The 15,994-nt window shown below is 49.3% G+C and overlaps 1 protein-coding gene across 1 annotated transcript; it reads left to right on the forward strand.

The window, feature by feature from the left end:
• The first annotated feature begins 1,996 nt into the window (after positions 1–1,996).
• Positions 1,997–12,052, forward strand: LIPG (lipase G, endothelial type). The gene is made up of 10 exons (XM_079330568.1): positions 1,997–2,214; positions 2,333–2,505; positions 3,484–3,663; positions 4,251–4,362; positions 5,464–5,688; positions 6,119–6,361; positions 6,826–6,946; positions 7,529–7,747; positions 8,781–8,873; positions 10,481–12,052. The coding sequence occupies exons 1-10, from the start codon at positions 2,118–2,120 to the stop codon at positions 10,500–10,502; spliced, it is 1,485 nt and encodes a 494-aa protein (XP_079186694.1). The 5' UTR covers positions 1,997–2,117; the 3' UTR covers positions 10,503–12,052.
• The last annotated feature ends 3,942 nt before the right edge of the window (positions 12,053–15,994 follow it).

The following is a 15,994-nucleotide window of genomic DNA, read 5'->3' on the forward strand; positions in this document are numbered from 1 at the left end:
CCTTCATTCCTACTTCCTTCCTTCCTTCTTCTTCCTTACTTCCTCATTCCTTCTTCCTTCCTTCCTTCCATTCCTGAATTCTCCTTCCCTCCTTCCTTCCCTCCCTCCTTCCTTCCTTCCCTCCCTCCTCCCTCCTTCCCCTCCTTCCCTCCCTCCCTCCCTACCCTCATTCCCCCCTTCCCCCCTTCCCCCCCTTTCCCCCCTTCCCCCTTTCCTTCTTCATCATATTTATATGAGAAAATCAGTCACAAACACACCAAATTCTATGCCAAGCAAGCAATTTTCTAAAAAAACCTTTAAACTTTTTGCAGATCCTTTGACTTTTGTTTTTCCTTTTGACCAAGAACAAATCCACGGTGCTCCCTTCACCTTAGGGGTGGAATGCCACACTCCTCATCTTCACCCATCATTTGCCTACATCATTTTTATTTACACTGGTGCCTTCTACTTTGCTTTTTTATGTAAGAGAAACAGGAGCCATGGGACTGAGGAAAGGGATGAAAAAGAAAGCAGGAAAATCATGTTCCCCAGAACATGATCTTGCACAGTGTGGTGAGACAGCAGCGGTATAAAGTGAAATAACTTGTCATGCATCAGTATCTGGTCCATATACAAGTAATAAAAAAGGAGAAATAAATGGTTAAACTTTGAGTTCAAAATTATTTATGGTCTTGATAACGTATTGCAGAAGGTGGTGGGCTGCAAGTCGGGCAATGCCCTTCAGGAAGCATCTTGTAGGAGCTGGGGACTCCTGTGACTCCCCCCAAATCTCCCCTGTGTCCCCCGCGGTGTCAGTGATGGGGACTTCTGTGACTCCCCCCCCAGTCCCCCCAAATCTCCTCTCTGTCCTCCGCGGTGTAAGTGATGGGGACCCCTGTGACTGCCTCCAATTCCCCCACATTCCCTCTGTGTCCCCCGCGGTGTCAGCGCTGGGGACCCCTGTGACTCCCCGCAAATCTCCCCTGTGTCCCCCGCGGTGTCAGCGCTGGGGACCCCTGTGACTCCCCCCAAATCTCCCCTGTGTCCCCCGCGGTGTCAGCGCTGGGGACCCCTGTGACTCCCCCCAAATCTCCCCTGTGTGCCCCGCGGTGTCAGCGCTGGGGACCCCTGTGACTCCCCCCAAATCTCCCCTGTGTCCCCCGCGGTGTCAGCGCTGGGGACCCCTGTGACTCCCCCCAAATCTCCCCTGTGTCCCCCGCGGTGTCAGCGCTGGGGACCCCTGTGACTCCCCCCAAATCTCCTCTGTGTCTCCCGGGGTGTCAGCGCTGGGGACCCCTGTGACTCCCTCCAAATCTCCCCTCTGTCCCCCGCGGTGTCAGCGCTGGGGACCCCTGTGACTCCCCCCAAATCTCCCCTCTGTCCCCCGCGGTGTCAGCGCTGGGGACCCCTGTGACTCCCCTCAAATCTCCCCTCTGTCCCCCGCGGTGTCAGCGCTGGGGACCCCTGTGACTCCCCCCAAATCTCCCCTGTGTCCCCCGCGGTGTCAGTGATGGGGACCCCTGTGACTCCCCTCAAATCTCCCCTCTGTCCCCCGCGGTGTCAGCGCTGGGGACCCCTGTGACTCCCCCCAAATCTCCCCTCTGTCCCCCGCGGTGTCAGCGCTGGGGACCCCTGTGACTCCCCCCAAATCTCCCCTCTGTCCCCCGCGGTGTCAGCGCTGGGGACCCCTGTGACTCCCCCCAAATCTCCCCTCTGTCCCCCGCGGTGTCAGCGCTGGGGACCCCTGTGACTCCCCCCAAATCTCCCCTGTGTCCCCCGCGGTGTCAGTGATGGGGACCCCTGTGACTCCCCCCAAATCTCCCCTCTGTCCCCCGCGGTGTCAGCGCTGGGGACCCCTGTGACTCCCCCCAAATCTCCTCTCTGTCCCCCGCGGTGTCAGCGCTGGGGACCCCCGCCGACCCCCCGGGGGCGTGGCCTCTCATTCATACCGCTGTGACGTCACGGGAGGCGTGACCAATGGGAGCGGCGGCTGGCCCCGCCCATGGTGCCACTCTGTAAAAGCGGCGCCGCCGCCGCCGCGCGTCCGTGCGAGCGTGTGTCCATCCATCCATCCATTCATCCATCCATCCATCCCTCCCTTCCCCGCTCCAGCGCTCGTCCGGCCGTGCTCCCGAGCCATGAGGCGGCTCTTGCTGCTGCTGCTGATGCTGTGCAGCGCCGTGCCCTGCTCCACCGCGGCGCGGGGCGCGGAGCTGACGCTGCCCGCGGCGGGAGGTGGGTGAGCGCGGTCGGTCCCACGCGGGACCGGGGCAGCGGCGGATCGGGCTCGTCCCTTGGCGGGGAAGGCGGGTTCCGAGGCTGCTGCTGACCTTTCTCTCTGGCTGGCTCGCAGATGGCAGCGCGGAGCGGGTGCCGGCGCAGAAGGCGAGGGTGAAGTTCGGTCTCCGCTCGTCGCCGCACGCCGGCGAGGATGGGTGCGCGCTCGCCATCGGCCAGCAGCAGTGCCTGGAGGACTGCAAGTTCAACGTGACAGCTAAAACCTTCATCATCATTCACGGCTGGACGGTGAGTGTGAAGAATCCTGGGCAGTGCTTAGACTGCCCACTCAGAGAGAGCAAACTGCCCTGCAAATGGGCTGTGTCTCCAGAATATTTGTTTTCTGGGATTTCTGTGGCTGCCTCACCCCTGGAAGTGTTCAAGGCTGGGTTGGATGGCACTTTGAACTACCTTGTCTATGGAAGATGTCTCTGTCCGTGGCAGGGGAGCTCAAACTAGATAATCTTTGAGATCCTTTCCTACCCAAACCATTCTAGAATTCTATGAACATAGGAATTTAGGAAAACTTTTAATGTTCTGAGCATAATGTTCTCTTAAAAGATGCACTTCTATTGAGATCTCTGGGGCAAAGTGTTTGGAATCAGACTTAGGAACTCTAAAATCACCCAACTCATTCATAACTGCTCAAGATCACTTCATAGCTGTATAATGTGAACATGGCATTCAAATCCAACTGACTGACCACTATGAATGTGACACTTGACTTGACAGGCATGTGTATAGACCTTCTGTAATCGTAGCTGAGTGCCCAGCCCTGACGTCTGCTACGTGGTCTCCTTGATAAAGAAACGAGGGCACGCAGACTTTATCAAGCTTTTTAATTCTGCATTTGATTAGACCGAGTGTGTGGCACAAGGGGACTTATCAGCTCTGCCAGGGCTTATACAAACTGCACTGCCAGGTCTGGCAAATAATTTTGCAATCCGTCAGAATTTCTGAAACTCTTGAGAAAAAGTGCGATAAGGTGGCACGTAACGAATGCCTCTCCCTCCTGCCCTAAAAGGCAAATGGGTAATTACAGCCAGAGTCTCTCAAAACCTGTTTTTCTTACTCCATTGCATGCATGCTCTCACTGCATTGCTGAGGGCTTGCAGAGGAGCAGCATGCAGCTGGAGCAGCATATGTAAATGACATGCAAGTAGCTCGACTGTGGATGTGTCATCTTGGTCCTGCGAGCTGGAAACTGACTCCTCAATCTCTTTCTAGATGAGTGGCATGTTCGAAACCTGGCTTGACAGCTTGGTGTCAGCTCTGCAGGAGAGGGAGAAGGATGCCAACGTGGTCGTGGTGGACTGGCTCTCTCTTGCCCACCAGCTCTACACCGATGCCGTGAACAACACGCAGATTGTTGGAAAAACCATAGCGAGGTTGCTTGACTGGTTACAGGTGTGCAAACTAAGAGCAGCCTCTGTTGTAATGCTGGTGAGGGACTGTTGCACAAGGCTTCACCAGCTCCAAGGCTCGCCAGCAGGGCAGGCTGTGCTGTAACACCCAGCCCAGGGCTTGGCTGGGTGATGGCTCATAGCTGCAGTGCTGCCCTGCCTCCCTGGAGATGCTGCCTTGCAGCGTGCTGGGTCAGGGGTGCTGAAGTGCAGCTTGGATTTGGGAGTGCTGCCTGAGCAGTGTGGACTCAGGAGCTGGGTGTTCAGAGCCAGCACTGGGCTGGCAGGAGGGTGGGGAAGGGGAAGGAGAGGTCCATGGTGCTGCACTTGGCACCTGAGGCCATGGCCAGTGCTGAGTCTGCTCGCAGCTCCCAGGGGAAAGTTTTATTCTTTGTGATAAAGAATATCACAATCCTGGGGCTGGAACATGGGTAAACCTCATGTGCCATCCAAACCGTTCCACTTGTCTTGATGAAATACCAAACAAAGCTTATCTGCCCCCTCTGCCCAATCCCTTCTTGGAACTGAACTTTATATTCCTGCAGACTGAAAGACAGGGGATCAAAGTCTTATATTTTCTTTTCCTTGCAGGAAGATCCCCTCTTCAAGCTTGAGAATGTCCACCTGATTGGGTACAGCCTGGGTGCCCATGTGGCTGGCTTTGCTGGTAACCATGTCCATGGCACTATAGGCAGAATTACAGGCAAGTGGCTTTTTAAGTCTCTCCCATGTCCTTCCTGGCAGTGAGTTTCCCCGAAGAGGCTCGTTTCCTGTGTTGCTTCTATAATGTTTTGGTGTTATTCTTCCAGAAATGACAAGTTTTCTACTTGTGGTAGCAGTGGAAAACACAGCTCTTTTCACATCAATTGTAGCAGGACTTCAATGAAAAAATGACAAACTGGTCCTGGTTTTATTTCAATTTAAATGTAGGTTCAAAAGAAGCCAGCTCAAGCTCTTACTATCCAAGTGCTATTCCTCTGAGTGGTACTGTTTTTATAATTATAGCTCATAAACTATGGAAGTGAGAGTTATTGGGTGCTGTTTGTCCTGCAGGATGTCTGATTAAAAGAAAAAAAAAAAAATCTAACAACTCTAACGCCTCATTCTGGAAATATCTGAAGAGTTTTCTTCCAGCTTCAGAGGAAAGCTGATTTCAACATGTGAGAACTTAGGGCATAATACAAGGGGCTGTATTAAGGATTTGCATGTGACACTGGCAGTGAGAATTCCACAGAGCCTAGCAAAAAATGTCTGCATTTATTTAATCAGAAAAAAAAAAAAATCACCTAACAGTCAAGTTGAAGAAATGTTCTGGAGTGCAGTTTCTGGTTGGGGGTGGGGCTTAGGGGTGAACAGAGCATCCCAAACCCATCATGGGATCTCAGATGCAGGGATTTCTTGGCTGCTGCATAAATTGTGTTAGTCCCTGTATATGTGCAGTCTGAAAACAGACTAAATGTCACCAAGGCAGCTTTGGCTGATGGCTGTCCCTGGGCTGTTAAACCTCTTCTGGTTTGGAGCTGCCTCTTGAACCATCTCTTCACCATGACCTGGTGAAGAGTCTTTGCTTCCAACAGGCAGTCTGATCATGGTGCTGCTATAGGGTTTTGTTGCCCCAAAAGTAGAGCAGGACATCTTTGTTCCCTCTGTGAGCCTATGGTGAAGACATTTTGGGGAACAGTACCAGGAATGAGGCTGGGATTGTGTATTAACTGGTGAGGAGCCTGCCAGCAGCAGGCTGTATGTTCTGTATGAAACAGCCCAGTTTCTTACCTGGCTCCTTGTGTTCTGTCTCTAACTCCAGGCTTGGATCCTGCTGGCCCCATGTTTGAAGGAGTGGAGCCCAGCAGGCGCCTCTCCCCTGATGATGCCAACTTTGTGGATGTCCTTCACACCTACACCAGGGAAACACTGGGTGTTAGCATTGGGATCCAGATGCCTGTGGGCCACCTTGACATCTACCCCAACGGGGGAGACTTCCAGCCTGGCTGTGGCCTAAGTGATGTCTTGGGGGCCATTGCCTATGGCAGTAAGTTCTCTTTACCTTTTGTTTCTGGTTAGTGTAGACTTCTCACAAACAGACTTGGGTTGATGCTGGGAGATGATCTTTTTTATGAAAGCAAAGAAAAAAATTTTTTTCCTTCTAAAGTGTCTGTACTACTGGAGATAGTTTCTGGAAACTATACCTGCTTTTAGCTCTGAAGCACACTGTTGCTCCAACACCTGTCCATAATCTGTGATCTTAGGCTGGGACTAGGATCCTCTTAAAGTTCTTCATGGGAGGGGCTAAGTGAGCATGTCCCACAAACCTCCTGAATTGCTGCTGTTGGAAAACTGTTCAAATTTGGCCACGTTTCAGCTCATGTTGGGCTGCAGAAAGGCACAGCTCATTTATCTCACGGGCTGCTGGGGTGACAACTGCTTAAACCAAGCTGATCCCTTGCACTCTGCCTGTCTAGCAATTGGTGAAGTTGTCAAGTGTGAGCACGAGCGCTCTGTGCACCTCTTTGTGGACTCCCTGGTGAACCAGGACAAGCAGAGCTTCGCCTTCCAGTGCACGGATTCCAGCCGCTTCAAGAAGGGGATCTGCCTGAGCTGCCGCAAGAACCGCTGCAACGGCATCGGCTACAACGCCCGCAGGATCCGACACAAGAGGAACAGCAAGATGTACCTCAAAACCAGGGCTGACATGCCCTTCAAAGGTAGGCTTCCCCTCCCTGTGGGAGCAGCCTCCCGGGGTTGCTGTTGGGAAGGGTGCAGAGGCTGAGGAGCAGCGTCGCCCCAAAGCTGCTCCAGGTTGATGTTGCTGCGGTTTGCTGGTGTTCCGCTGGCGCCTGGAGGCACTGCTGTCCTGTGGCACCACTGTGCCCCTTGCTCCCTGGGGAATCAGCCCACAGCAGTGCTCTGCCCCTTGAGCAGGGCTCAGAAATTCACCTGCTGCGCTTGCAGAACTCAGCCTTGGGGCAATGTGAGGTCTGGGGAGCTGTCCCCAGAGTGGGCCTGCTGCTGTTGTCATGTAAAGCTCAAATTTGTGATCAGTAAGGGCAGGATCAGTGCTGTCTCACTAAAGGAAGAGCCTGGTCTTTGCTGTTTCACAGAGAACAGTGCTGAGCAATGTTTCTTTCAGCACAGTTGGTTCCATTTCTGCTCTCCCCTTTCTCTCCAGTCTACCACTACCAGATGAAAATGCATGTCTTCAGCTATAAGGGCTTGGGAGAGGTTGATCCCACCTTCTCTGTCACCCTCCATGGCACCAATGGAGACTCTGAGCCCCTCTCTTTGGAAATGTAAGTTATCTGACTTTTGTGTTTTTACCTAAGAAGGTCACAGGGACTATACAGGATGGCAGCATTCTTTTTACTCTGCTGACACTGTGTTTCATCCCAGCCTAGCAGCCTCACTTCATCACCTTTCAAAAAAGCTTTTCATCCAGTAGCTTAATTATAATTTATTACTGGATGAATCAAGAGCATTTTAATGTTCCCATGCTAGTCCCATGCTAGCCTTCATGGCTCATTGCTTTATTGTGTGTGGGTTTTTTTGGTTGATTGGTTTGCTTTCCCCCTCCACCATTTGGATGTAGTCTGAAGTGTCTCTGGAGGCACTGCTGACCTCATTTAGCCTCTCCCAAAATGAAGACCAGGCACAAACCCCACCTTTAAGCTATGGAAGGATGGCCAAGCTGAGTGCAGGATGCATTGTGTGGAACCAGCTATCTGAGTTCAGTGTAACCAGTAATTAACTGGTGACAGTTGAATGTGCAGCACTTGATAAGCTGCAGGGGCTCTGTTAAACTCCTGGCATGGAGCAAAGGAGCACCTGGCATGCTTCCATAAGGAAAAAATGCCAAGTCTCTGCCTCTCTTCCAGGCTTGATCTAATTGGCCTAAATGCTACAAACACCTTCCTGGTCTATACTGAGGAGGACATGGGTGAACTTCTGAAAATAAAGCTCACCTGGGAGGGGACATCTCAGTCCTGGTATGACCTGTGGAAAGAGCTGAAGAGCTACTGGTACAGGCCTGTGAATGCCACCCAGGAGCTCCACATCAGACGGATACGTGTGAAATCTGGGGAAACACAACAGAGGTAATAATTGTGCTAGACTGCATGCATGAACTGACCTGAAACCTCAACCCAGAACCAAGGAAAAAGTGCTGTTTTTTTGAATGTAGTTGGTATCCCGAGCTGCCTTTCATTTTTGGTGACACCACCTGGTGCTGCCTTGTGGTGCAGGAAAGCATTAAGATTACTCTCCAGCACGAGGCTGCAAACAGGCTTTAAGGAAAACTGGTCACCACAGAGCAGATTTGGGGTATTCTTTTGCTTTATTTTGATACTCTGAGATCCACTGGGACTAAATTAGTATGCTTCAAGGTGGTTTAGATTGTACCTGAAACTTTAAAATACTGAGCACCAGAAGTACTGAAACCTGGATGGTCATGGCTGTTATTTACAGGCTTAATGTGCTGATTTGGCACAACCAGCAGGACCTAAAACTGCAACCAGCAAAATGGTGACACCAACCCCTCAGGCACTACATTGCTCCTTCTGGCAGGGGTGTTGGAACTAGGTGATTTTTGGGCCTTTCCAAACCCAGCCCATATCCCTGGATCATAGAATTTACCATAGAATTCTACTGGAAGGTTCTCCACCATGGCAGGAATGATTTTTAAGGTCCCAAATTACCCTAATCATTCTATGATTCTCTACAAATAGAGTTACCTGAGCATCCAAAAAATGTCAAATCTGCCAAGCATGTGACATGGCACTCCCACATCTTCTGTTAATGTTGCTCTGAAGGTAACCCAGATTTGTCAAAGAGCAGCAGTTGACACTGACAATTTCCCACATTTCTCAAAGCTTTAAATAAGCATTGCCTGCCATCTGTAAGGTATTCTGCATCCTGGCTTCTGTGAAACACAGGAGTAGTAGAAACAAAGATCCCCAGTTAAAATATTTAAGTGGGAAACAAAACAGCCACTCAACAGGCTGATGGTCTATTAAAATATCCTGTGGAATGGATGTCTAACCAAACAGCTTGTCCTAGAATAAGCTGCAGTCTGTATTACTTGTTAATTTTTATAATGGAGACAGCAATTCTGATTCCTCCTCATCCTAGGTTTGCTTTCTGTGTGGAGGACTCCCAGCTGACCAGTATATCTCCTGGCAAAGAGCTCTGGTTTGTGAAGTGCACAGAGGAATGGCAGAAAAGGTATGGAAATCAGTCAAGAGAAATTCTGTATGATGCATGTGGCTTGGCAGGAAAAAATGGAACTTTCTATTTTTGGTTTCTTTTTTTAGACTCCTGAAACCTCTTTTTCTTTCAAAAATGATAAAGGAATTCTCGCCTAAGATTCACAGCTGTCAGACTTAATTTTCATGTATGCCATATCCATTGCTAAGTAGGTGATATTATCTTCCCTTCTGACCTTGGGTTGTCACCTTGTACCTTTACATGTTTACTGACAAGTGGGTGTATCAAGGAGTCCTTGCTCCTAATTGTAGTAGGTGCTGAAGTGAGGTGCCACCAATGCCCCAGATCTGTGTAATAGTGGAAAGGTAACTAAGAGTCATATATTAAGTGCCCTGTAGAACAGGATGTCATCCCAGGACATGGGGAAGCTGGAAGGAGTGCAGAGCATTACCTCAAAGATCTTTTCAGTCTGGTGGAAGACCTTGAGCTGCTAATAAATCACTTGGTTAAAGTTTGAGCTCAACTGCATGAGGAAGACACAGGTGAGGACTTGCCATGGTGTTACAGCCCTGACTCCATCATCTCCAGGCCTGCTGATCTCCTCTGGTTCAACTCTGCCACTGCAAAAGCAGCTCAGCCTTGCTTAACCTTGGGGGACTTCCCAGACACATAGAACAATCCTCAGAGCATGACTTCCAGAAAGTCTGGTCCCAGCAGTGACAACCTGATTGCCTCGAATGCCTCCAGTCATGTTTTGAATGAATTCCTGTTCATTTGACTAAATGATACTTTCCTTTGGATTCAGCCCAGCCTTTTGCCCTCTCTTAAATTTCAGTTTGTAGACTTGGAGCTTTGTCACTTCTAATCCAGAGGACAAAGTGCTTGTTAGGGCTAGCAGAGCCCCGTGGAAGTCGAGCTTTGCACAGCCCTCCTGGGCAGCAGAGCTCAGCTCAGAAATGTGAGCTGGTGCTGTTCCAGGTTTGGCAGAAACCAGCAAGCTGTGCTATGCACGGTAGCAAACAATTCTGTGAATGAAACCCCTGTGCAAAAACTTGTTGCTCTGCCACAAGTCTCAGAAGATCGAGTAAACATTCCTGCAGGTACAATAAAAGGCTGTTTTGATATGCTACTTGGTAACCCCCATAAAACAGAATTGCTGGCAGATGTGCCCTTCCTGCTTGCTCGTGCAGTACAGCTTGTGCACGAGGCAGAGGAGCTGAGCTCAGCTCCAGCACACCTTTTTTTTTTTTTTTCTAGGAAATGATCCTTCCTCCCAGAGTTCATGACTGATTACTTGCTGCTCAGCTCTCTGTTTCTGCCAAGTCAGTGCAATGTTATAGTTCCCTCCTTGGAGATTGAGCCTGCAAACATCTGTCCATCCCAAATGGATCTGCACAGGCAGGGTCTAGCTCAAGCCCTGTAATTTCTGCTTGCAGCCTGCATAATGTCTGCTGCAGGCTCTCTCTGAGTAGCTACTGGGCAAAGCACAGCTTTGACAGAATAAAAGACCAACCTGTGCTGTCCAAACCTGTTCTTGGCATTCCATGTGTTCTTATAACTTCTTCATTATTCCTCTTAACTTCTGCATTTAACTAAGTATCATTTTTGCTTTCTGTTTTCCCCAGATCTGTCTCAAATCTGCTCTGAAAGCTCCCCTAAAGACTCACAACCAAGCAAACTAGATGCATGAAAACCATGCAGGTGGCAAGATGCTCTGGGAGAAAGCTGGCTTGGTAGCACTTAAAGAAACTAGCTCCTCAGGACAAAACATCTTGGACTGGATGCAAGAAAATGAGGAGAAATTGATGAACCATGGTCCTAGACCTAGAATAACTAAAACTCCATTTTCCCTTTCCCAAGGAGCCTGGTTTGTGCATTTAACCTTATCTTGACCTGTTACACGCTGCATTTTCCCTTCCCTGCTCCCATTAACCAGAACTATGGATGAGATCTTCACAGACTGAGACCTCAGCAATGATCTTCTGCCTGCCAGTGGAGTTGAGAAGACAAATAACCATGCTAAATGCCCATCAGACTGTGGGTGACAGAGCTGCCAAGAACAAATTAGCACCTAGGGTAGGAGCTACCATGGCCCTGCAGCTCTGTGGGCTGTGGGAAGGTGGGACCAGCGCAGGTCAGGTGTGTGGGGCTGTCCAGGGAAGGGCTGGGGATAAGCACAATGCCACTTAACTTCAAGTTGTCCTTTGCTTGCCTTAAAAATAATCTGTTCTGATACTGAAATGTCTATTTGCCTGACATGTGGCCTGATAAGGAGGCAGAGCTCTGCCTTGCCTGTGCCTGGGGCAGGAGAGGGTGCAGGTGGTGGTGGTGGCAGCTGCTCCTCCCTGCCTGGTCAGTGTCTGCAGTGGGGCTGCAGATCCCACCTGCAGCTCCCTTTTGGAGGGGCAAAAAACAGCTGCCCTTGTGCTGACCACAGGGATGGAGGAAGGCAGTGCAGTGTGCTGCCTCAGGAGAGCTTTGCACCACTCCTTTTGACTGCTGAGAACGTGCTCCCCTCTGCTCAGGAGCTCTTGTAGCACCAATGCATAACTAAGACCTTATTTTTGAGTAAAGTGCAAACATCCTGCCCTCAATTGTCACAACACCCCGGTTGGATTCCCTGGTCCCAGGTGATCTTGGCTTTGCTTTGAGCTGGACAGACTCTACAGCTGTCCTGTTTGCTACAGCAGAGTGGACCTTGTCAGTTGGTGAAATAGATTTTGTTTTGGATGCTTGTTTTTTTCTTTTTTTTTTTTTCTTTTTTTCTTTTTTTCTTTCTGTGAGGAGAAATGGTATAACAACCCTTGAGCTTTTGGCATGCAGAAAGGCAATCTCAAAAATGGTGTTGCCAGGTGGTGCACTGAGTTCTGAAGTCTTAGCAAGTCCTTCTGAGGCCTGCAAATCTCTTCAGTTTTTGTAGAGCTTCACTCCAACCAAAGCAAGCACATTTGGGGATATTTTTTTCATGGTTTTATGCAAAGACTTTGATAAGTGAAGCCTTTGGTAAGTATTTGTGACTTGTTGCCATGCCATACTTAGAGAAGTTTCAAAGCCCTATTTGTATATTGTGGTTTTTGTATGACTTAAAACATAATTTATTTCTCATATTGTATATATGTAAAGTTTTAAACATTTTGGTTTTAAGTAACAGTTTTTATAAGCCTTGAGATCAAAAATAAAGGGCTTTGAAAAAATCAGTGAAGTCATGTTATTGATCACAGAACCATTTGGGTTGGAAAGAACCTCCAAGAACAGTGAGTACAACCCTGCCCCCAGCACTGCCCCCTGTCCCCAAGAGTCACCTCCACACATTCCAGGTATGGGAAGGGCAGCTGTGCCAGGGTGAGATAAACTTTTTTATGATTATATTTTCCATAATTTCCACCCTAAGCCTCCCCTGGCCCAGTCTAAGCCCATTCCCTCTCCTCCTGTCCCTGTTCCCTGGGATAAGATCCCAAATCCCCCCGGCTGTCCCCTCCTGTCAGGGAGCTGTGGAGCTCAATCTACCAAAAACTTTGGCATTCCCTACCAGAACAGCTGTCTGTGACTGTCTTGTTCCTCTCTGCAGGTCCCTGAGACCTTCAGCCAGGTACAGCATCCTCCTTCCTCCTCCTCCCCAGCCAAGCTTGCCTTGGCCAAGCTGTTCTGTCCATGCACCCACCACCTTCAGGAATGGGGCAAAGTCTCTTTATCCACAACTGCTCTGCAGAGATGCCCCTCAAAAAATATTTGGAGAGGGTGGGCAGGGCTGGCACAGGGTGCCCAGAGCAGCTGTGGCTGCCCCTGCATCCCTGGCAGTGCCCAAGGCCAGGCTGGATGGGAATTGGAGCAGCCTGGGACAGTGGAAGGTGTCCCTGCCCATGGCAGGGGTGGGACTGGATGAGTTTTAAGATCCCTTCCAGTCCAAACCCTTTTGTGGTTACAATTTATTTCAGCTTTAGCCCAGCAGTGAAGAAATTATTTCAATAGTAACACTACCATAATTTTTATTCAGCACAGTGGATATCAAAATATCAAAATCCTTCTCTGGTTTTCAGTAGAGGGATGTTCTGATTGTCCCATCCTCACAGTGACCATAAGCCACATCCAGCAGGGAACTCTAGAAAACCATTAACCTTTCCTTCCCATGCTGCTTTCTTTCAGACATGGCACTACCACTGCTTTGGGCTGGGGAAAAGCAGGATTTTGTGCTACTTGCTATGGTTATTGAAGTGAGCACAGTGGACTCTGGAAAGACCATTGCTGGTGTGCCAGGCTAGTCAGGACAAGTTCAAACTCCCTCTCTTCCTTTGATTTCATCCATTAATTACTTTTTTTTTTTTCTCCATTAAATGTCACTTATATTTTGCCTGAAATACTTCATCTTTACCTGACTTCACTAACAAACCCATTGGTGAACACTTCTAAGAAAACTTGCCCAAATCTAATCACTAACTCTGAGTTTTCCCAGCTTTTCCTAGCAGCCACCCCACCGAATTTAAAGGGAAGCCTCTCATTGTGCTCTGCCTGTGCCTGACACAAACTGATGGCACAAATCCAGCAGCAGCAGAAGGACTTTGCAAACAGAGTAAAAACCTCTGAGCTGAGGAAGATTTGCATGAAATTACTCAGTTAACCTTTCCCTATGGAAAGCTCAGCAATGCCTGTCTGCAAGGAAAACTACCTCGATGGATTTGACAGAGATTTGGTGCTTGTAGGGCCCCTCATTATTCTGCACCCCAGAGCTGGAGCTGCTTTCTGATGTGTTCCTGTGGGGCTCCCTTCCACCCTCTGCTAAGTGTGTGTGGGGGGGAGCTAACACCAGAAGTCATTCCAGATATCTGGAACTCATTTTTTGGCTGCTACCCCGTGGACACAGCTGCAGCACAAGGGCTGGTGCCTCTTGCAGGGTGAGTCTCCTGCAAGGACAAGGAGGAGCTGGCCTCTAAAGGAAAAGGGGGAAGAACACAAGCTCACAAGAGAAGAGACCAGTCTGCAGCTCTTTCACATCTGTGGGCATCCTCTTCAGGTGTCTGGCCCTTCACACAGCAAATGTTGGCTCCCAAGTGCATCACTCCTGCTGCTCCACATTTGAAGGAGTCACACCTGCTGGCACATCAAGAGCCCTGCATGGCTCCCCTAGCTGGGAGCTTGGTTTTGCATCAGACAAGTGAGAAAACATAGAGAAGAGGGTATTTTTTTTTATGTTTTCAATTAATTCAGATTTTTTTTTAAAGCCTCTAAGGAATTTAGATCTGGCAGAGCAGACACATCCCAAATCTGTGCCAGGCAGGGCTGAGGTTGGACCACTGTGCCCCCAGCAGCCTGGCACCCCTCCCCCAGGTTTCCTTGGGGTCACTTTTTCACAGCCACTGCATTCAGCCCCAAGAGTTGGGTCCCCACAAAGGTCAGGCTGTTTTCTGAGGAACAATAGGAGCAGCATGGGGAATGTTTTATAACCCTCCTCAACCCCCAACCAGGCCTGCCCCAGCCTCACAAGCAGCAGCAACTGAGCACTGTTTCACCAATTACCATAAAACCCGAGTGCCATAGAATCACAGAATGGTTTGGGTTGAAAAGGACCTTAAATGTTATCCTATTCCAATTCCCTGCCACTGGAGGCATTTCTAGGGACACCTTCCACTACCTCAGGTTAATCCAATTCCCATCCAGCCTGGCCTTGGGCACTGCCAGGGATGCAGGGGCAGCCACAGCTGCTCTGGGCACCCTGTGCCAGCCCTGCCCACCCTCCCAGCCAGCAATTTCTCCCCAATATCCCATCCAATTATTCTATCTAATATTCCCTCTGGCACTGGGAGCCATTCCCTGCATCCTGTCCCTCCATCCCTCATCCCCGGTCCTTCTCCAGCTCTCCTGGAGCCCTTCAGGCCCTGGCAGGGACTCTCCCAGCCTGTCAAACACATCCCAACATTCCCCTTTGGAGGTGATTTGAACACAAAGTCCATTTGCAGTGTGCTGCTCCCTCATTTCTCAGTGCAATGTCTCCCTTTGGCAGTGCTCTGAGGTGGATTAGGTCCCCAGGGCAGGTGGTGCCAGCTATCTCACCCAAACCACAAAAGTCCGGGCACAAAAGATCAGTTTGGATGAAAAAGACCAACCCAACCTTTCAAGAACAAGGACAGTGTGTTTTTTTACTGGTTTCCCAAACTGAAGCCATGACCCAGCCTCACTCAAGCAAGTAAAGCTTTCCAGTGGTCCCCAAGAGCAGCCTCACCAAGAGATGGCTGTGACTGTCCAGGAAACCCAAGATCTCACTCCTCAGCCTGTGCAAATGAGTTGTAATTTTACGCTTGTTCCGATGCTGACATTCCAACATAAATTATACAGCTCGTTGCCTTCCCAGCCCAGCAGCAAACACAAAGGGTCTGGTAACTCCTGCAGATTGATGAAAAGGCATCAGAGACCTGCAGCCCAGCAGGATGGGTAAAGCAGCTCAACCCAGAATCGACCCAGGTTTAAAACTGAAAATCAGATCATTCCTATTGCTCGATTATTGGTTGTTTTGTATCTCTGTCCTCTCTGTTCCAGGTTGTTTTGCAGCTGTTTCACAAAGTTTCAGGACATTTATGGCAATGTGTATAAAGAAGACAAAGTGCAAACATTCAGAACCCTCTTCTTCTGACCTGATTTGTAATAGCATTGAAAAATGAGGAAGATGGACCAATAAAACAAGACTTTCCAGGCCATGCTGCTCCACCTCTCTTCATTCTGCAAAAAGGCAAAACAGCTCAGGCAAAGTAAGATATGTCACAAGACACAAATATGGTTGATTTTTCTCCCCCTCCTTCCCATATCTTTTTTTTTTTTGGCTGACAACAGGCATATCCTACAAAACTAAGAAGAGAAAAACCACACCAGCTTGGCTGGAGCTGGGCAAGTGTACTGAAACCATCCCATGCCACAAAACCTGCAGATGTAAATGAGAATATCCTTGCTCTGCTCTCTCTGTGAAACAACCAGGCTCATCATTGAACAACGCATCAAAGTCACTCCATGGAAAAGCTGGACCACATTTTATTCACACATAGAAATGGAGGCCATACCCAGTGATCTCAAAATCAGTTGGGTAAGAAAGCTTAAAATTTGTCCCTAAATTTCAGACTGGTGGATCTTGGTGATTTGCAGATGACTAAGATGAC

This window comes from Erithacus rubecula, assembly GCF_903797595.1.
Source record: "Erithacus rubecula genome assembly, chromosome: Z".
Classification (NCBI taxonomy): Eukaryota; Metazoa; Chordata; class Aves; order Passeriformes; family Muscicapidae; genus Erithacus; species Erithacus rubecula.